The sequence below is a fragment of the Ruditapes philippinarum genome, unplaced genomic scaffold (genome assembly GCF_026571515.1).
Source record: "Ruditapes philippinarum isolate M1 unplaced genomic scaffold, ASM2657151v2 ctg1201_1_1_1_1, whole genome shotgun sequence".
Lineage (NCBI taxonomy): Eukaryota > Metazoa > Mollusca > Bivalvia > Venerida > Veneridae > Ruditapes > Ruditapes philippinarum.
In genome coordinates, this window is record NW_026864982.1 from 40,873 (window position 1) to 63,737 (window position 22,865).

The window sequence follows — 22,865 nt, forward strand, 5'->3', positions numbered from 1 at the left end:
TATTATTTAGTGAAATATTACATAATTGGTTGTTTACATTTTAAGATATATTAAAATCTGGCTCTTTCATGTGGATATTTTAGTGTTTTGCAGACAGGAGGGTTGTTGCCTTGTGCTTCTGTTGTAATTTAAGAGCAAATCACAGTTTCATTTGGACATTCTGGCATGTACATACAGAATAGAATAAATGAGAAAAAATAATGAGCAAAAAAATAAAGATAAAAGCAAAAGTTCATAAATAAGAGCAAAAGAGAAAGAATGAGAGGGGAAAGTTAAATAAGTAAGAAAGAAAAATTTCAAAATGCAAGCAAAAAGGCACAAACCAATTGAAGCTCAGTAAGGAACAATGAGATGAGTATTGGTAGATGGTAGATGTTTATGGGACATATGGTAAATTGAGCATGATTTGATATCATGTAGTGTAGCTGGTTTTCTCATTAGAATATGAAAATTGCTTCATGGTTATGAATATCTTGATTTTAGGATGAACCTTATTGTATGATTTGTTCAAGTGATAGTAAAAGTTTTAACTTTATAAAAGAGCATGTCGTCACCTTAGTGCAGTAATGAGTTAATTCCTATCAGATTATATAAGGAGTTAATGCATTATTGTGCTAAGGTGACGAAATTGTGAACCTGAGTAAATCAAAACTTCAAATAAGTTTATTCTTTTGCATGATATAGGAGATGAAAGTCCTATAATGTGTTTTTTGTATTTGTGCATGTAAGAGAAATTGTGGGAGGTTTATTACCAAGTACCTGTTATTGATACTGCACATTTCCTGCTAATTGCCAATTTGATATTTTATCAATTTTCTTTTATGGTAGAAATTATTTTACCTCACAAGATGTATTGCACCAAAGTTATTAAAGTTTTATAGGAATATTGACGCTACATTAATTGATAAAATGCAAATGGGACTCTGAAAATGTCAATTTTATTATCTCAGATTGAGTGGATTCAAAGTTCTATGTTTTAAAGGAGGTTTTTATAGGTCCTTTCTATTGTCATGATAGGGACTCAACACAGTGTTGTGTATTAAGTTTCCAATAGCTCAGTCGGTAGAGCTATGGAACAGTGTTTTTTTGTGGGACCTTTGTTTGAGCCTTGGTCAGGCTCACTGTAACACTATTAGGTAAGAGCGGTTTTTATCTTGGTGTTGTTTTGATTTTCTGCTCCTTTTAGATCATTGAGTCCATCACTTTCAGGTTTAGGTATAATGCCAGCTCTAGTTGGACTGGGGTGTGTTTGAAAAATCAAATCATCTATTTCTGAAAGCTCATGAACATGATTGTGCATTGTTGAACATGCACATGGTCTTTAATTCTCATTCATTTTATAACTTTTGTATTGGGCTTCAGAGCAGATCTCCCTATTTTTCAGAAATTGTTTTAATACTGTTTGGGTATCAATAAATTAAAAAAAAAAAAAATTTTTTTTGGTCTTGAAAACTAGATTTTCTCTCTAATTTAGAGGACATACTTAGATTTGTACAGAATTTTAGCTCCATATGTTAAGCAAGAGTACATCCTCTACAATTAAGACTGATACTAAATGTCCTGATTCTTCAATAGCTAAATCATATGCATCAAAAGATGGCATGTAAATTACTTTAAAATGAAGACGTCATAAAATTTTTTAAACAATAATTAACACATTGTTCATATTCATATAGGGATATGATGAAAAGAAAAAGGTCAGATTTTTTTTGCTGCACTATTATTTATGTAAGCTACTTCTTTGAAGCCTGTAATTGTTTCATTAGTTAATTGTTTGATCCTATTAGTTTATATCAAAGACTTATTTCATGCACATTTTATGTAAATGTACACATAAACGGATGTGTGGCAGCGTCATTTCACCTCAATCCATTTATAATATTGTTTGATAGTTCTTATTTCTGCATCTTCTTTGACACTGTTACCTCATATGAAAATTCAGTATATCAAAGTTATTCCGGTACAGGTCTGTTGGTTATTTTCCTGCACACATTTCCACTTGAAAACCAAGAGCTTGTCTTGTTAACAGATGCTAAACCTTGGGGGTTTTTATTAATCTGATATCTACAGACTATGTTGGGATCTGTTTTCGGATGTTTTCCTCTTGTCTATTTTTTTTTAGCAATGGTTGATTAAATGCCGTTACTTTGTGCCATGCTATAAACACTAGCCAGGTGATCATCTGTCCCGGGCCTGTTTCCATGCTCCATGCAGAAAAAAAGTTTCTGGCTGGAACAGAGTTGTTCGTTGTTCAGATGAAACTCTAACTGAAGCACTATATTTTGTTGATAATGTTGTTTACCATGATTCAGTTTTGTTTCGTGTTTCTTTGGTTAATTTTAAGTAAACATTTAATACTTGGTTAATTTTAAGTAAGCATTACTTGATTAATTGTCTTATAAGTTTATTCTGGAACTCATTTTTTACCAAATATCATATGACATATACTTTTTCTTCTCCTTTCTGTGTATAAAACTTTCAAAACATTTTTATTACTGAAACAATTTTTTTTTCAAAAACTGAAATCTTTAAAGATTTTAAAAACCAAATTTCACCAGGCATGTTTTGGTTTACTGTTAAAAACAATAACCTGTCAAGTTATTGTCAATAAATTAAGCAGTCAATAAGGTGTTTAACCATATGTCAAGGCATAAGCCAGGGTGACAGTTTATCACCTATTCTTTCACCTTTAATTTCTTTTGGCAAAATCACTTGTCCATCTTTATCACCAATGTTTGTTAATAAAGATTGTAAATATTTTCTTTCTTTAAGTATATGACTTAATGGTGGTACAGCAAGAGGGAACGGGAAGTTGGTTTGCCTGGAGACGAATAAATGTTGCAATACTTCAAAGTGTCCCCTAAATCATTAAGTTTAGCGCCCAAGGTGACAAGTACGTTAAGAGCATATCATAGTTGCGGTCATTTGTTACAAGGATGTGTTGATGGTTACTGTTTTCGAATGTGCATATGTACTAATTAGTGACAAGTGAGTAATAATGAATAGCCATTGTTTCTTGACTTTCATTGGTATTTGTACAATTGTAGTTTGGAGTATAAGGATATTTGTGGTTTTCTTTGATTGAGTTTTGTGTCTTGTTTTACTTGCATTTATTCAAAAGGACAAAAAAAGGATGATAATGGTACATAAGGATTTATTAATATACTTTTGATTTATATGCAGGTAAATGTATGAAAAATGAGTAATATTAAAGAAATCTTGTCAGAAAGTTCGCAAAGTACAATTATCAAATCAAAATCAAATTGCTCTTGAAACTATGGTTATAGTATAACTAGATTCTTTAAAATAAACTGATGAATGTGGAAATGGGGAAAATTGTGGCATTTAAATAAAGAAAAAAATTAAAACTAATTGAATACGATTTAATGAACAAACTTATGGTCTTTGAAATATGGTAGTTGGCATTTTATAGCGAAGAACAAGCAAAATACAAAATAACAAATTGTATTTGAAATGACAATATTTGTCCATATTGGATTATGAACGGGTATGCAGGAAGTTATAAAACTTGTTTACACTAGGCTCAGATCTCATGAATCATATCTGTAAACTAGAAGATTGGATTGAACTATCCAGAAAAAAAAAAACTAAACAATTTCACATATGAGTCATGCATCAAGAAATGCAAAAATAGAATTTTATGTCGTGTTTGATGTATGACAATTGAATATCAAAATATGAAATCTCTTTGTGTTGGACTGTCAATTTCAATCTTCTTAAAGATCAGTGAAATTTAACACTTGAAGACATTATAATCTTAAAATAATCGCGTATGATATGAATTAATATGATATTTTCAATAACAGAGGATTATTAAGTTTACTTGCCCAGACGCACAAAGGTCCTACTTTATAATAGACGGTAAATTAATTGCTCTGCACTTTAATGTGGTATATTTAAGGATTATTTATGTTACCTTATATCTATTTAAGTTGTTGACCCCTGACAATATGGAGTGGTCAAGAGATAATTTCATCCGAAGCTTCTGCGATAGTGCTAAGTTGGCTTTGCTTTCTTTATCCATTGCCTTGTTACAATGTCAAGGTCAAAATTTCTTTGTATGGTTCAAAAAAAGTTTCCTCCATTTTAAATTTGTGTTATCACAAACATTAGAATTTGAAGTGCTACTTTAAGCTCACAGAACTTGGTGGTTCTATTCAGGTGCAGGTTCATGCAAGGAGAGGCACCTGAGGTCTTCCTCCACCAGTAAAGATGGGAAGTCATCATTTAACTTAAAAGAAAACTTATAAAGGAAGACATATGAAAAGTTTATGTTATAAAGTACATATTTTATTTAATGTATAACATGCTCTTGATATAGGAAGTGATGTGGGACAATAGAAATTATTGTTTGAAATTTAAAAAAAACAACAACACTTACTATAAAGGGAAGTACTTGACAAGGTTGTTACTGTACGTACATTTCGATACTTATGAGCTCTTTAAACATATACAGGCGTGACTTTTGAAACAACCTCTTTAAGTATCAATTAATTAGGTTATTTATTGAAGAAAGAAGTTTTATTGGTGATAAAATGTACAAACTTGAGCTCTTTTATATTGTCGGAGAGAGGGGAATGAAAATAGAGGGATTATGCTCTTTGATGAGTAATAGTTATGCTCTGGTCAGGTCATTTTTCGGCCAATAAATCATGGCATGTTTTATGAAGCCAAATATAATAATACTGACAAATGAATCAATCAGGAGCCAATGTTAGAGATGAAGTCTTAGAGAATTACTCATAACTTCTGTTAAAATGAACAAATTAACTTGTCAGAGGTTAGTCCATCAGTTTTCATGAGGATGATTCATAAAAATCCTCTTAAGATTGCTGTTGCTGAACTTCTTCGGTCTTTTAATTTGTATCTGAAGGGTTCTTGTTCAACAGATTGGAGCAGTTGGATAGAATGGGGGGAGAATTTCTTGTTTTTTAGATTGATGCTCTGGTGGTAATCAAGCAAAACTTAATATTGAATTTGTTTTTGGGGAGGTGTATTATTCATGTAGTTCACTAGCTTGAAATATCATAAATTCAGGGAAAATTTATTTGTTTATTTTTTTTTTTTTTTTGGAAAAATGCTTTTAATCAGAATTCCTTGTTTAGCTTTTTTGCTATTTTGTTTTGAGATATAGAGGCAAAATTGGAATGAAAGTGCATCAGCCTGCTTGTCATTGTCTGCACTGTTGAAAATTTCCAATAAAATTATGAATGGTATGAAGACAAGTCTTATAATTTAAGATATTTAGGGTAGTTAATAAGGCTTCCTCATTTAAAACTAATTATTTATGTTTCAAATGAAAAATCTTTGCATAATTTAAGTTACATGCATGTAAAAATTATTTTAATTTGAACATAACTGAAATTATTTAAGTGTTTGACACACATTACAGTTAATTTAAATTAGCAGGTAGTTCAGTACTTTGATGATTGTAATAAAAGCCTCGTTATCGCTAATTTGTTTGAACTATTTTATCTTTGTATATAAGGTAATTTATCTCTTTATCATTTTGTAATTGTTTATCCATCTACATACATGAATATATGTGCAGTATTTTGTTTTGAAGTTTTTGTTATTATAGATTGTCATCAAATTTTTGGCTAGATTTTGATCTCTCAGAAAAATCGGAATATTTGTATATATTTTTTTTGTAATTGTTTATAGCTTATGGGGGTATTGTTTTCTGTGATGTCATTTAGTACATGTACATGACACCTGTCACATGACTTTATTTGATCACTAAAACTTTGATATTTGTCTTTTTTGATGAATCAATTAACATGGCTTGAAATGATGGAATTAAGTCCAATGTAGTGTTGCTTTGCTTTCAGTTAACTTAAAATGTGCAATCATTTAAAATTGATGAATGTTTTGATAAGAATTTGCTAACTTTAATGAATGTATTTAATCTTTTAAATATCTATTATTTGTCGGACATTAGAAGAAAAAAAACGGTATTCCAACTCACTCAAATTCTTATTGTTCAAGTTAAAACAATGCTTAAAACCACTGAATAAAAAAGTTGATTCCTTGATATTGTTTTCATAATTGTGTGGCTATTGTAGTAATTGATGTAGGTGTGCTTGCATAATTATGTAACAATTAATTTTTATTACTGTATAATTTATACTTTTTATTGTTTTTTTTGTACAGTCAGGCTGTAAAATCAAAAATATTATTTTCTGCTTTTTTGTGTGTACCGTTTTTATCAATAAATTGCACTGAATTTCTTTTTATTGGACTATTTTAAATTTATAGTAGCTGTTGAGAGAAGTATGGGATTTATATTTGCAACTAAAATCATTGCAAGACATCGGGATAACTGATTAAATGTTGAGAACATCCGGTGACAGGCCTTTGTGATTAGATCTTTTCAAATATACTTGAAAAACCACAAAAATCGAGAAACTTTCGTTACTATGTAAATTTGCTGATATTATTTGGTAACTCCTTCAACTGTGTTTATTTCACGTAGTTATAGTTATAAAGTATCTCCTAAGTGGCTCGACCACTCCTTGTAAGTTGATGTTTGGGTCCCCGCATAAAAAAAGGCCATGTTTACATGAAAAATGAGGACACGAGAAGCGTCTCTTGATCTAATTTTAACATCTTACTCGTTTCGTTTTCCGTCTCGGTTGAATAACCATAATCTATTGACGGGTGATAATACAGTTGTGCACCTTAAAGGATATGATAGTATTTTGGGTTTATTCATAACATTGATGTTAACAAGTGTAGTAATACTACGCAATTAGTGAAATTTTACGATCGGAAAAAATACCAAGGATTATTATTTTTTGTCACAGTGCTCTGAGTGATCGAGAGTTGTATTAGATTAAAAAGTGGATTTTATTAGTTAAAGGATAATTGATTTACTGGTTAATTAGTATGTTCAGGATGTATTTATGAAGATGATTTATTAGTTTTGACTATTTTAAGGAAAAATAAATAAATAACAGAAAACAAGGAGATATATTGTACTTAAAAAAAAGGCTATAAATATATATAAAGGTAAGCTATATTATGTAAAGAGTATTTTTGCACAATGGTTGATAAAGATTGAACGTTTATCAAAAGATTTTTACTTGAAATGATATAACAAGAGGTTTTGAATTATTATTTGATAATAATAATTGAAATCTTGTTATCGAAGATCTTTAAATAAATATAAAACTAAGTCAATAAAGAGTTTTCTTCCTTTAGAAAATGAAACTAATGTCTTAAGGCCGGTTATGAAGTATGAAATAAGATGTATTTTTATAACAAATGGCCGAGATAATCGATATTACGTTAAAATATTTTCATTTATAAAGTTACGAGATGAAGTAAAAGTGTTACGAGTGTAGGCATATTTGGATAACTATCAAGTATTTAAGGTCATAGATAATATATAAGATAAGATTGACTTGACATACCCTCCAGTCAAATGATATACAGACTTGAATTCAGACATAATTAATTTTTTTGGAAAAAAAAAGGAATGTAAAAAAAGTATTAAAAGTAGTTTAATGAGATTTAAATGTTTTATTTAAAGGCTTAAGGTGTTGTTAGTTTTTTTTGTCGTTTGAAGCTATTTAGAAGTGTTTATATAAAAATAGAAATTGTGAGAAGTTTACAGATTTTGGATGAAAACAGAAGGGTAATGTTTTAATTTGATAAATTTTTAATAATAAAAAAACACTTTTCAGCAGTGTTTGTGTATTATAAAGAATTGTGAGAAAGTTTCAAATTTTAAGATTCGCTTTTTGGATAAAAACAGAAGGGTAATGTTTTAATTCGATAAATCTTTAATGGGAACACATGCCTTGGAATAAACAATCATGTAAGTCATAGTTTAAGCCTAATTCTGTCTGTGCCTTTTTCAACAAGCTTATGATGTGTTGAAAGCCAGTATTACTTATCAGCTAAGCACACAAATTGACAGTTTTTGTCAGATTTCTATTTATAGTAACAGAATGAGGATGTTTGGCAGACACAAATGTCAATGAGTAAAAAAAAAGACCTGATATATTTTATGGGGAATCCTGAATAAAAAAATACAATTGTCTCTGAATGTTTCTAAAATCCCCGAAAATAAGGGAATTACAGATTTTAACTGGTTTTAGATGATAATTAACATCTCTAATGTGAACTAAAATACATTATCTGATGGATTGGTTGAAGATTCTACCTTCTTCAATAATGGCTGTTTAAATCTGTTGAGTTGTTCGTACTAACCAAATAAACAATAGTGTTAATTTCATTGATTGTGCATTGCATCAGTTGGGTTCTTCAAAGTTTTCTCTGTAACTAATTAGGTCATTGATGCGTGTTTATGCGTCTGTAAGCATGTTTTAGTACTTGACGGTTTTTAACCTAATTAAGGCTCGTTTTAACCTAATTTAAAGACCCTAATTAGGACAGAATTAGAATTGTAATTTCAATGATCGTGATTTAACTTTGTTTAGAATGTTTTGATTTAACTTTGTCTTGAACGTTATTTCTATCAAGTGGGATAATAAATGTATATCTATTGCGTAAGTGTGACGGTTAAAAAAATAGAAGGATAGTTCACTGAGTCAAGGTATATAACAATGAATATTTGATATCGGTGGTGTATAAAAAAACAGAAGCATGTTACGTTCACAACCACTCGTTATGATGGGAGATTAAGTGAGTCAGTCGTGCAAACGTTTTGTAAGGCCATGCTTCATTACCTTTATGGCGTGTTTTTGTGCTATTATAGGAATAAATGTTGCTTTACGAAATTACTTGAAAGTGTGTCAGGGATTTAAGTGCTATAATACTGGCGAGTAACAAACGTAAGTGAGTGACAAACGTGGGTAGGATAAAATCAGTGTTACGAGCTTAATAGATTTGTTTTTGATGAAAATCTTTCTGGATCGATAATTGATATATTAAATTTACTATATTGTGTGTTTACGGGGATAACTTTTATCAAGAGCGAATGATAAAGGTCTTTGTGTGGAAAAAAATAAAGGTAGTGCGAAGTTTGAATAAGACTGGTATTTTTTTTGTGAACATTATTTTGGAACTTAATGTATATATTGAGGGTAAAATGGAGATTAGTTTTAAATATATTTTTTAAAATATTTATATTTTTGAACTATTGAAAATCAAGGTATGGTTGAAAAATTCATTAATATATTTTCGTCTTTAATTATTTTGGTAATTGTTTTGTTTGAAGGTATGTTATTTTGATTATAAATTAAATAGCATATTTGGGAAATTACTGTACCTGAAGATGAGATTACATCTTGATTATTTTTGGAAATTACGTAACTTAAATGTAATTGTATGTGTTTAATTGTTGTTTTAATGTGCTATAAAAAAAAGATTTTTTAAGGACCTGTCTAGACCCGTAATTGCAAGAATTGTTAAATTGGATATGAAAATTAGCCATAGGTTAATGATCTATTCAAATTTTTACATCTTTATAACTTTTAAAGTAGCACATAAAGGTGCAAATTATAAACAAATAGCAGATTTAGAGCTAAACTGATGTAAATTTCCCAGTGATACAATAGGATATACAACAGTTTTACCCTTAACCTTTTACGTGCGCTTTTAGGAATTGTGATGTCATATAACATCATGTGATGTCATAATATGACATCATTAAAAGAGTGTCATTTTGAAGTGGAATATAATATGAATAGGAGATGATTAAAGATTAGGTCTTTTCTGATTTAGTCAATATGTTTTTGGATTTTGAACATGAAAATTTTTTATGCAGGATAAAGGGGTATTTGTGGCATTGTCGTAGATTGTGTTTTTGGATATAAGATATATCGGTATTTACTGCAAGATGATTCAGGATTCTGTTCTGAACTGATGCTTGTGTTTTTGTTTTTCACTCACTTAACCATCTGATACTTTGTTTAAACATGTATATTGGTTTTCCTTATTTGGAATTTCTCTTCCTAGATGGATATTGTTTTTTTCATACTAAACATCATTCTATTCTTCTTCCTTTGTATCTAATGTATCTTAAGTTTTAATATGTTCATATTACAAAAGAGTGACCTTTTATGACACTTTCCTTATTGTCATTTATAGGGAAGACTTTTAGCTGGCTCATTCACTTAAAGATGTTCATAACGAGAATGTGTTTTAGTTTGTTCACAGAATAAAATATTTAGCGAAGATTAAATCACATATTTAAAGACAGGTTACTGACAGGATATTTTGTTTTTTACTTTAATGATTGAATATAGTGACTGTTGTTTGTTGGAATAGAATTTTAGAAGATATTTCTCTGATTAAATTCTTGTTTTATTTTGTCTACTTTCAGATTGATTGTGATGTATAATAATGGGTAATAAATCATCAAGCTCGAAAGATCCGCACTTTTCCAGTGAGTCTAGAGGGAGGAGCCGATCATTCAATGGGTTGGCCTCAAGGTTTCGCAAGGCTAGTAAGAGCCCCCCTCGGGATAGAAGTAGCTCGTTTGGAGAGTCGACGCGGCCTCAGAGAAAAGGAAGTGGAAGAGGGAGTCAGAATGGTGCATTAAAAAGTGGTCAGAATGGACATGTGATAAAACGTGGACCAGACATCCCTATTGCTACTCTTACAAAATCTGGAGTGGAAATACCCAGTAATGAAAAGAGTAGTAAAAATAAAAAAGAGAAAAGTATGGCTGAATTGTCTCGATCGGCCCCTGGTGGTCGTCCTTTTCACTACAGACAAAATTCTCCAACTAAACATTTAACGCCATCCAAAGAACTAAGTTCAAAAACATCAACTCCATCAAAAGAATATATGGAAAGCCGAGAAAGTACAATTTCAAAAACCAGTCTCGGAACATCAGGGTTTACCTATAATGAAGATGATACGTTAATAAAAAGTTCGAATTTAAAGAATTTGAAAAACAAGCAGATATCTGATAAGCCCAAGTTGATTGAAGATTATTCGGAATCTCCAAGACTGTCTGTATCTCAGATGAGGAATGTTTCTCGGGAATTATTTTCAGATCAGTTGGAGGATTTGGCTAAAAGGCGAGGAATGGCAACTTTAAACCGTGATTTGTCTCTTTCAAATGCTAGTCTTGGATTATTATCAAATAGATCAAAATCTATGCATAGTTTAAGCTCTAATGATTGGGACTATGAGGAGAGATGTAAAGTTGGGGAGTTACTTTCTTTTGAAGGGAGTAGTAAAGTGGGTGAATTGTGTCGCAGTATAACATCGCAGTTTTCAGGTGATAATCAGGACAGTGAGGATATGTTTTCACGACCAAGAACCAATTCTGCATCGGCAATTGATCTTGGTCGCTATGATCGAAAGCATGTTGCAATGGGAGCTACTAGTGCTGAAATTCGTCGTAACTTGGCATCACAGTATGCCATTGATCCTAAGAAATCTAGTCAAAAAAGTAATTCAACAGACAATGTTGGTCCAGATGTAATTTCAGCACGGAGAATGCTCGTTGCTAGGGCATTGAAAGATGGGGATACACCGGAAAAGGCAGACGACTCGTCTTCACCAATTGTTACGCCGCAAAAAAGAGCGTCTTCACCAAACATCCTTGAAACTACTCGTTCTATGTCACCTGGTGCAATAAGTCAAGGTCGTTCACACTCTCCGATCTCAAATAGAAGTTCAAGTCCCGCACTTGGACACAACTTTTCCCCTGATAAATCATACAGGAGTTCCAGCCCTTCTTTGGGTTCTAACTTTTCCCCAGAAAGAACAGGACGGAGTGCAAGTCCTGCATTTGGAATAAAAACTTCCATTGATACCACAGGAAGAAGTTCAAGTCCCTTGATAGGAAACAATTTAACTCCAGAGAAGATCTTTCAACAGGAGATGCCAAGCTCTGCAAGCAGTTCCTTGCTACAAAACTTAGATAAAAGTCAGCTCCAAGCTGCAAATATGACAAAATCTATGCAAAAGTTTTTATTAGACCATCAAGGTGTTGGGACCAACTCAACTGATTATGAAAAACTTCACAACAAATTGCAGAAGAAGAAGAAAAGACCCGGTAGCGGAGTGTTTGATTTATCTCTACGGGAAAGGAGCAGCAGCTTCTCTATTTTATCATCAAAACAAAAACAACAACAATATGTGGAACAGATGATCCAAGAACAATTAACAAAACCAAAAATTGAGGAACCAGTCCAGACTGAAATAAAAATTATACATGCACAGTCTAAGTCATACGATAGTACACCGGTTTCAACCGGTGGTGATTCCGGATTTAGAAGCCGGAGTCAAAGCTGGTCATCGTTGTCTCGTAAAAGTGTGTACGAATCTGAACAACATATAAATAGTGTAACTAACCCATCTGTGAATAATTTATGGAGTTATAGTGAAATGTCACTAGCCGAACTTCCGGTAGATCTCGCCACACAACCGCAGCGGTTCATCTCTATTATAGAGGATGATGGGCCCGAACCTGAACCGGAAAATTTGAACTTCTCCAAAGGTATACTTCACAAATTCTTCTGTGTTTAGACTAGTTTCAAAGTATATGGTGCATAGTTTTTAGAAACAGATATACCCTGTTTTCTCGATATACCCTGTTTTTCTTTGTACTTTATCGTAAAGTTTGTTTCTGAAAAACTTTGATGAGAGGACAGTGCATTCCCTCTTTTTTTGCAACATTACTTTTTACATTCAAACAGTAATAAAAAGAAATGCCAGTGTTATGATGGAATATAAATGGATGTATTAAGGAAACAGTATCAAAATATTTAAACAATTTTTACACGACTTCTTGAAATTTTTAACTTTCTGTACTATATAATTAATGTACAGAAATTCACTTTTCTAAACTTTACTGTCACCCTATTTCAGTTGATGGATATTAAACTCCAGTTTGCAGATTTTCTTTTCATTGCTGGGTGCTTCGAAAAATATTTCTAGGCTGTTAAAATCTTGAAATCATATTTCACATCTTAATTGCATAACACTCACAGTGTAATCGTATTCACAGGCCAGCTTTTCTTTGCCTTGCAAATTGCTTATTGTGCAAAATATTTATTTCATTTGTAAACAAATACTTTTCAAACAAACCATGTCTTTGTTTGTAACTTCAAGTAAAAACTTCATCAATGGTTTTCATGAATAACTTGCGACAAGGGGAATTCATGATCTGAATTCTACCCAGCGCACAAAGCTGTCTTTCTTTTAGCGTGGAATAAAGTGCATTAACAGTTTTTACATCGAGGAACATTTACATGTAATGGTAGGCTGGCTCTGCATGAAAAAAAACGGCATATTTCAGTTAATTTGTATTCTTTCATGCCACTGTATTATTTTTTCTCATGCCTATAAATATATCTATTATCTGCATTTATAGATAAGTATTTTTACAACATATTTGCCATATTTGTGCGATTAGTATTTCAACTCAAGGACATATCCTCAGGATTATTTGCTAACCACAAAAGGCCTTTGAAGTTAATATATAAGATAGATAGATTGAAGATATGGTTTTACATGAAAACATGTATGAATAAATGTCAGGTACTTTCATATAAAAACAGGTAGTGAATTATGATATAGGACGGGGATTTTTACCAGATCAGATTGAATTTTTCCAAAAGTTTCAGGCACAGTTTCATAGAACAATTAAATGTTCATTAAATGGATGTGAAGATTTTTTAAGGTGATAGGAGACAAAAATGTATAAAATTGCATCATACCTAAAATGAGCGCTAAGTTTAACTTTTTATGTGTCAAATTTACATACCAGGCATATCATGAGTGGTGATGATTTACATAGATTACTAGACCTACTCATTTGTTTAAAGGCCCACCTAGAACTACTCATTTGCTTAAAGGTCCACCTGGACCTACTCATTTGCTTAAAGGTCCACCTAGACCTACTTATTTGCTTAAAGGCCCTCATAGACCTTCTCATTTGTTTAAAGGCCCTCATAGATCTTCTAATTTGTTTAAAGGCCCTGCTAGAACTACTCATATGTGTAAAGGCCCACCTAGACGTACTCATTTGCTCAAAGCCCCTGTTAGATGTACTCATTTCTTATTAAGTTTCTTTATCAAATTATTAACTTAAAGTAGACTTATTTTAACAGATATAAGAATTAACCGGAGTCCTTTAATTCTACAAGATGTATTTTTCATGATACATTTTTTTTTCATGATGCACAAAGGGTTTGCAAGGTCTTGGTATGCCTGTGCTACCTGATTTAATCAAGCTTTTCAATTGTTAAAAAGTATTAAGAAATATTTTGACAATAATAGATATTACAAAATCAAATATTACATACTTATCACAACTGGTTACCAATTCTGAATAGAATAATTCTGCCATACAATACAATAAAAATATATTGCAATAAGACATTTTTATTTTATGGTCATCATGTCTGATTTTGGGATATGTAAAATGCTTTTTTAAAAAGGCTTACATAAGTATAATCTTTACTTTTACTTAGCCTATCCTATTGTCTGAAATGAAAGGTTCCTAATACTGTAAAGTGCCGAATTTGCTGTTGATTTTTAATTGTCCGATCAATTAATGCCCCCCTTTCCTGATGTTATCTTGACCCGACAGTTACAATAAAACAAACAATGTTTTTATGACCATCAAAGACAGTGTGTCTGTGAAAAGACTTTATTAGAATATAATCTTTAAAATCTGACGGACATTTCAACAGCATAAGTATAAGACCTATGTTTAAGAAGCATTTAGTAAATTGCGAAATTTGCAAAAACATAATACGGCCATTTGGAATTCCCATAGACTTGATGTCTGATACCTTTATATCCCCTACGTATGTAATAGCAAGGTACTTCTTTACATATTTATTTTCTACCTACTAATTGTTTGTTTAATCTCACTGAAACGTTTTAGAAAATCTGAAATATGTCCTCTTCAAAGAGTGACTAATTGTTAAATGATTGCTGCATATTTAACCTTTCCTAAATTGCGTTTTAATTTTTCTTACCACTGTCAGTTTTAAACCATTGTTGGTTAAAGTTGCTAATGAGTTAGCACTGATTACCATACAGAATCATTCTCTGATAATAAGCAGTTGGGTTGTGATTAAAAAAAGGTGACACCCTTAACCACTGAGGGAATGTCTGATGCCACTCAATTGTCTATATATACAATGAAAGTCTTATGATGGAAAGGTACTATTGGTCAGTTTTAGATATCTTTTCTGAATCAACCAATCAAACAACTGTTCTGAGAGTCAGGAGACCTGGTTGGATAGATGGTTGTTTATCCTCAACTAATAATGTGGGCTTTTACTTGGGGACCCTTATGACATTGAAGGTTCAATGATTGTAGCCACTGTATGAACATATCTGCAGATGTTTTTAAATTCAAAATTCCCCCTTTTTGTGCATATAAATATTGAATTCTGTTAAGTCAGTGCTATGGGACGTGAATGAGAGCTTACCTTTAAACAGTACCGTCCATGAAGAAGCTTAATCAAAATGAGACTGCAACATTTTCGATTTTGCTGTTAGGAGCATTCTAAAGGGTCTGCTCTGTTTTTCTCTATTTTACAATATGATTCCTACCCAAATATATTATATTCTGTAAGTTACTATTTGTTATCTAGACATACATGTATATAAATTTTGTTCAGTGGTTAATCTTTGTATTTGTTTTAGACATCATAGCTGATTCTGATTATATCATTGGCTCAGATTTCATGCTCTACAAGCAGCTGTTGCATAAATCTTTAATAATCTTCCATGTTGAAAAATACATATGAGCCGCGGCATGACAAAACCAACGAAATGCATTTGCGACCAGAATGGATCCAGACCAGCCTGCGCATTCGTGCAGTCTGATCAGGATCCAATTGCTGTTCGCTTACAAACTTTATTACAAATAGAGAAACTGATAGCGAACAGCATGGATCCTGATCAGACTGCGGGGATGCGCAGGCCCAGGTCTGGATCCATGCTGGTGGCAAACGCATTACGTTGGTTTTGTTGTGACGCGGCTCATATATTTGCAGCAAACAGCAGCATATACTAAACCACTATGCTTGGTAGAACATTTTGTGGTGGTTTTTAGTTAAGAATTAATTTTAACTGTTTGGTCTTAAATAAGGTTATCAATGAAAATCAATTGGCATCCGACTGTGTTAATTACACATCTGAAGTCAACACAAGCCGGGATCAAACCCCGGTGGTGACCAGGCCACTGCACATATTGAAAAGATTGTTCAATACGACCACCATTTTGAATGCTATGAAGTATTCATTTCAGAAGGTGTTGATTACATGGTTGGCCAAAGATCACCTAGTACATTGAACGTTGTAACAATGGCCTCCCTCTTGAGAGTTAGATTTTGAGTCAGCAAATTATATCTTTTTTTCTTATAACGGACTAGTTAATTTTTTATTTTTTTATACGTAATTAAATCATCAGGTTGCTGGGGGAAGGAGAAATAGATTTTAAAATAGGGTTCAAGATGGTGCAGACATGAAATAAAAGATGGTTTTCACGGATGTCATTTAATCTTGCATTGAACATGTTAATTAATGCTGTCACCTTAAAAATCATGAGCATTTTCATTTCATGATTTCATTCCCATTAAGAAGTTAATGCAATGGAAAGCAGTGTAAAAAAAAATTTGATTTACAAGGGTTAAAGTGAAAGTCATGACATTTATATGCAGGTGGTTTGAATTAAAATTAACGGTGATACTTCAATAAGGCTGTGAAAGTTTTCAATTCTTTAGACAATTTTTCTATAAAAGAGAAATTTACCTAAATGTGGATGGATGAACATTTCTGTTCTGTAAACGTCTTGGCACATTAAGTTTTTACTTTAACCTAAGCCCCAAATTAAGGGCCAGGAATTTTGGTCCACTTGTTCAGCAATAATTGTGTTAAAGGCGAATCAATTCTTATTCAGTCATCCTGGTATCATTTTGAACAATTACATCATATAATTATACATGCTACAATATAAAAGTATAAACATATTTTTACAAGTGCGTTACTGGCCATTAAAAGGACAAAACTCTTCTTTACCACTTTTCTCCTCCTAAATAGGAGAGCTTATATACCCAGCATGTTTTCCCACTTCCTGTTTGTATAGTCAGCATTACCTCCTCTTGTGAAGACCTAAAACTCAGCATGCTCATGATGTCGAGCATAATAAGTAAGTAAATTGTAAGACTGTCCCCTTTAATTTTCTCTTGATACTGTTACTGCGGCTTTACAACCATGATGGAGATTATATAATATGGAAATAGGGATCAGGTCCGTTTTTGGATCCAGTTCGCTAAATTCGCAAAGATTTAGACGCATATTTTGAAAGGGGCTGTGTTTACATTTTTTAATCTTTATTTATATATGGTACTGATATGTCTTAGTAAAATAAATTTAAAATAAAATATTAAAGTGAACTAGATTTAAAAAGAATAAATTTATTACTTTTTACTACTTCCTCAACAGATTTCTAAATTTAGTCACTCGTTTCAAGGGCTGTTTAAAAAAAAATGAACGAATAAAAATTTTTTTTTTGCAGTTCACCTAAAAAATGATTTTGCTTTTTAAATAAATGCATTAAAACCCGGGTTTTAAAAATCTTGTAAACTTTTAGGGTCGACCCAAAAAATTTGGAAAAATTCTCCTTAAAATTTCATTTATATTTCCCAAAAAAATCTTGGGGACTTTTTTCCCCCTTTGAAAAATATGATACATAAAATGGGTTTTCGGGGCAATTTCGGTTGCAGGGGAATGATTTTTTATAACTAATTCCTGCAAAAAAAACGATCAGTTTTATAAATGTGTCAAAAAATGATTTTTACAAATTGTTTCAGTAACTTCCCGTTTATATAAAACCCTGCTTTTTTAAAATAAACCGGCTCGTTAAAATTTTTATATAATATGTTGTACAGTATTTTTCGAGGGAAAAAAAATTATTTTCGGAAAAAAAATTTAAGACCAGTCTAAAAACATTTTTTAAAAAAATTTTTTTACCATTTTTGGGGTAGATATTATTTTCTATAGAAAAAAGTCCGGGTAGATGTCCCAAATTTTTTTTCATACTTCGGACCAGGGGCTTTTATTTTTTTGCAGATTTGGATAGTTTTTTGGCAATCTTTGCACCTTTTTTTCCCCAATTTAAAATTTTTTTCGACAAAAAACCTAAGGCAAACTTGAAAATAAAGTCCATAAGCAATTTTTTACCATAAAACGTAAAATTTCAATGATTTTTTTAGAAACAATAATGTCTTTAAAAAAATAATCTCAAATGCAAATTATTATGAAAATAATCTCGAATACAAAAGTACATAGTGTTAATTTGCATGATGAGTAAATTATCTCTATTAAAACAAAACTGTCATTGTTTTTATTCCTGGGGCAAAATGTCGTTAAAACTGTCAAAGGATCATCGGACTGTGCCTCATATCAAAGCATACCTTCTTTAACGACTTTATGTACCATGTTTTTACTTATGTACAGGTAAATAAATGGATTAATTTCAACTGTGAGGTAAGCTTTTGAATGCATCTAGGGAAATATTTGTGCAGTTTTTGCAGGTAAATACCGGACGTTGCACAATTTTACAAGTAGGTGTACAAAATTCATTGAATTTTCAAATTAAGTACAAAATAATGGATAATTCAAGTGATTGATAGGGCATGTCGTGCATTTCTTAATAATTTTTGCTGCAATAAAATGAATTTTTTTGCACTGATGTGTATTATATAAATGAGAACTCGAGTTACCACAAAATCTGTCTATTTTTCATCAGGAATAGGCATTAAACCTATTTTCCAAAACATCATGTAAATGTGGTTAAACATTTGAAGAAATGAGGTTTGCATTCACAATTCTTCGATATTCTTTTGCACTTTCTGTGTAACTAGACCTAAGAGCACCTTTCTTGTTTTTAGCATGTTTGATATTAAAAAAACAGCAACATTTGGTAGAGCATATGTATGATGGACAAGGGGTTCACGATTGTGAGCATTGTTGTGCCAGATTGTGTCTATATTTTTCATTTGCCATGTCCTTCAGTTACGCATGTAACTGTGTGGAGTCATGCATATTGAAAATTGCTTGATTATAACTGAAGTCACATTTCTCAAATATGTCAAATAAGCTATCCCTCTGACACAGAACACTCTACAAATTAAATTTTAAATTTATGTTCAAAACTTTGGTCTTTGGCCTAGTGGGTCACCAGTAGGTCTGCCTGACTACCAAAGTGTCATTGGTTCAATCCTTGCTTGGGTCACTACAGTGTTTCCTCATCTCATGTAATGCCCACGGGTTTTCCGAACTGTTCACTATTAAGGGGGGAAAAATGACTGAGTAAGTCAGTCGTAGAGCCACGGAACTGTAATTCCGAGGATCCGGTTCGAGTCCCCTGGTCAGGCTGCACATTTTTCTCACCCTGTGACATTTGGCGCCTAACAGGGTCCAATATTTCTTGACTTCGAAAGTGCTGATGAATATAAGTTGTAACATCAAGGATAAGTACTGTTCTATACTAAAATCATGTCAGGGGAAGCCATACTTAGATTACATCTGATCTGCATTTATATGGATTCTTTGGAATATAAAAAAAAATCTTCACTTTGAACCCAGTTAAATTTAAGAGCTTTAATGGATTGATGGATTGAAAAGCTCAAGTTTATATTTGATAAAAGTGTTTTAGTTGAATTTTAAACCCCCTCTTAAATTGTTGAAATTGATCCCAATATTGATTCTATAAAAGCGAAGGACTTGAGTAATTGAAAATTTATGCAGATTACTGTCCTAGTTTTATCATTGAAAAATCGCAGGCATAAATATTTTTGAAAGAAAACGTAAAATACTTTTAAGAATAAAGTATGTTAATTAAAGAGATATTAGTTTATTAGACTTGATGGCTTTGTTTCTAAGACAGTGGATTTCCTTCCCAATATTTACAGCTTGGGACCTGTCAAAAACTCCAAACTCAACCCAGGACTATCTTAAAGTTAACTCCAGTACTTATATTGTGTAGGATGAACATAACTTTCAAGCAAGAATAATTAAGATAATTTATAGATAAAATTTTTGGATTCTGCAGGTTTATAACTATGTTTATCCAGTATATAATTTCAATTGTTTCACTTCCATAGGTTTGAAAACTTTAACAGGGTACAGCAATTGGTCATCTGCCATGTCTTTAGTTATTGTATTATACAGTACATTATTAAAACAGGCTCAAGGTTTAAAGAGCCTGGCCTCCTTGGTTTCCAACCTAAAGTTAAAACATAATTTATGAAGTATCATAAAGATAATGACATGTTCATCACAGGTGACATGAAACTCAACAGCTTTCATGGTCTTGGAATATCACCAAAAACCACAAAAAGCCTATCCTTTCTATAAATGAAAAAAAGCAAATTGTATAATAAGATTTTTATGAATGAAATAAATCATGTTTCCTGAAGCTACCTCTTAGATTTGAAAGGCAACCAGTTGTGAGCAACTCAGTGCATGAACTTGGATTTGAAATGCTCCAAAAAAACAAAAAAAATTGTATTCACAATTTAAAAGATGAATAAGAAATTTGCTTGAAAGCATGGCAAATCTATATTATGGCAGTGAGATTTATTTATGTGCAATAAATTAAGTAAAATTTCACTTTTACATTCTTTTGCATTTGATGTTTAATTATTATAAAGCATGATTACAATTAAACTGTTTTACGTCATTACTCTTTATTTAAGATATTTATATATTCTTACTCGAATGTACTTATTTAAAGTTACATTCAATTTACATTGCCTCAGCCTCTTTGCTTAATTAGCTGTAAGTGTACAGGTACTCAGAGATGCAATTTGCATGTAGTTTAAATGTTGCGACAATTTTTTTTATAAAAATGAAAAAAAAAAACAAAAAAATGTGCTGTTCCATTGACCTGTGTTACTAAAAGCTTTTTGGTGTAAAATCTATATCATTTGATGTTAGATATCATTTATATTAAATATCATGAATGTAAAAAAGATTGTTTTTCTTTTTAAGTTTAATTTTTTCCTCTCTATAATGAGTGAATTTGACACAAATGTGTTGCTGAAGTTATTAATCAGTGATTATTATAATTATATACTCAAGTGATCAACCATTCTGACTCACGCCTGAAATAATATAAATGTACGATCCTTACAGTTTCAGTGTGTAATAATGGAGCAGATCCAATGGTCTAGTGGCAATTAATGCCACAGGCTAGTAATCCTGGGTATTCAGGTTCGATTCCTGTCTCATCCACTAACAATGCTATATAATGGTCTAACCGATGAGATCTCGACACTGAGGTGCCAAGAGGGTTGTTAAAATGCATTTTGGGCCACCTCAAAACTTAGAAAACGCTCTCCATTGGATGTGATAATATTATATCCAAAGATGACCTTTTTTAAATTAAAAAAAACCTCTTTGAAATATTTAAACAATCCATTTTAATTTTAAAAAAAACCCCAGGAAAGGGCAATAACTTTCATTTCATTATTTTAAAAAGTAAAAAAAAAACACATGCGTATATATTTAAAGGAAATGTTATTTTACAAACTTAACTCTTCTCTTGTAAGCCTTTTATTTGTTAATTTGTTGGTTGATATGAGTTTTATCAACCACCCACATGTGCAATAACAGCTTTATCTACTCCTACAATCTGTCAAAAGGTCTTTGTAGGAAGAAGAAATATCTGATGTTATAAAACAATTCTATCAAGTGTTATTATTCCCATCAACTTGATCTGTCTATATTATAAATATAAATAAACATGGATATAAAAACACAAGGTTTGTTTAAAAATTCTTATTTTACTGTGATAAAAGAAAACCCGTAAGAAAGGAACAATTTTGATAGAATTCCGCCACCAAATATTACTTAAAAGTAATGATAGAAGTCCTCCACCAAATATTACTAGTAATTTATGTAGATCTGTGGCCTGATGGTTTAAGTGTCCTGGAGTTAAAACTATTATAGCTTCACATAATTGAGAATAGGTTCATCATAAAATAACTTGTTCCACAATGTATTATATTTGATCTCAGTGACATTTCTTTTAGTTTATAGTTGGGTCAGTCTATGTTACAATGTTATTAGACAAGGCCTACAGTGTTGCTTGCTCCATTTAAGTATTTTCAAGCTTATTAAGTTAAGACAGGGCAAGTTCAATAATCAGAGTAGGATAAACAATGTTTTTAGGGGGAAAAAATTTCTAAAATTTTATAGAACATTTTTTAGGTTAAAAATGGGTTTGTGGGGAAAATTTACTAAAGACAAACAGGGAGTTAAATTTTTGCTATTTTACATAAATTAATAATCGCAAAAAAATTGATCGCAAGGTGTTACGAATCGGCCCCCGAATCTGATTAAATATTTACATTAATTTAAAGCTGTCTGAACAATTGAAAATTTTGGGAAATTCCATGAAAACAATTTTATTGGGGAAAGTTGCAGTAATGATTTTTTGTAATTTGTAATAACAAATTGTTTTCCAAAAAATGCAGCCTACTTCTACAGACACTGAGCTTGATAATTAAATACCCGATACCAATGCATTAATTAAGTAGATTGTTAAATTGAAGTTTTAAGTGGGACATTAGTTCTTAGGAGACAGGTTTATCCTTAACTGATTTAATGGTTGTTGTGGACCACTGGTTGTTATAGGATGGGGGAAACTCTTTAACTACTAAAATAAATGCTTATCCATTACATCAAAAGAAAAAAAATACCTTCATTGACAATAACATATGAACAGAAGCTGAAACAATACCAGGTGAATCGAGGAAGATTGTCATTGTCAAAATAGATGCTGTCGTCATTAGCACACTAAAGTTTTCTTACATATTAAAATGTGTTATTGAAATTTGGCTTATTTTATGCTCCATAATTTTAAAACAAAATTAGCAAAGGAA

General features: G+C 31.5%; 1 protein-coding gene across 1 annotated transcript in view; it reads left to right on the forward strand.

Moving 5' to 3' along the window:
• Positions 1-10,043: 10,043 nt before the first annotated feature.
• The window catches only part of LOC132727486 (protein TANC1-like), a 58,751-nt gene continuing 45,929 nt past the window's right edge, over positions 10,044-22,865 (forward strand). Inside the window, 2 exon segments of the mRNA XM_060713018.1 lie at positions 10,044-10,192; positions 10,316-12,448. Coding sequence (XP_060569001.1) covers positions 10,336-12,448 — 2,113 coding nt within the window. The 5' untranslated portion in view covers positions 10,044-10,192; positions 10,316-10,335.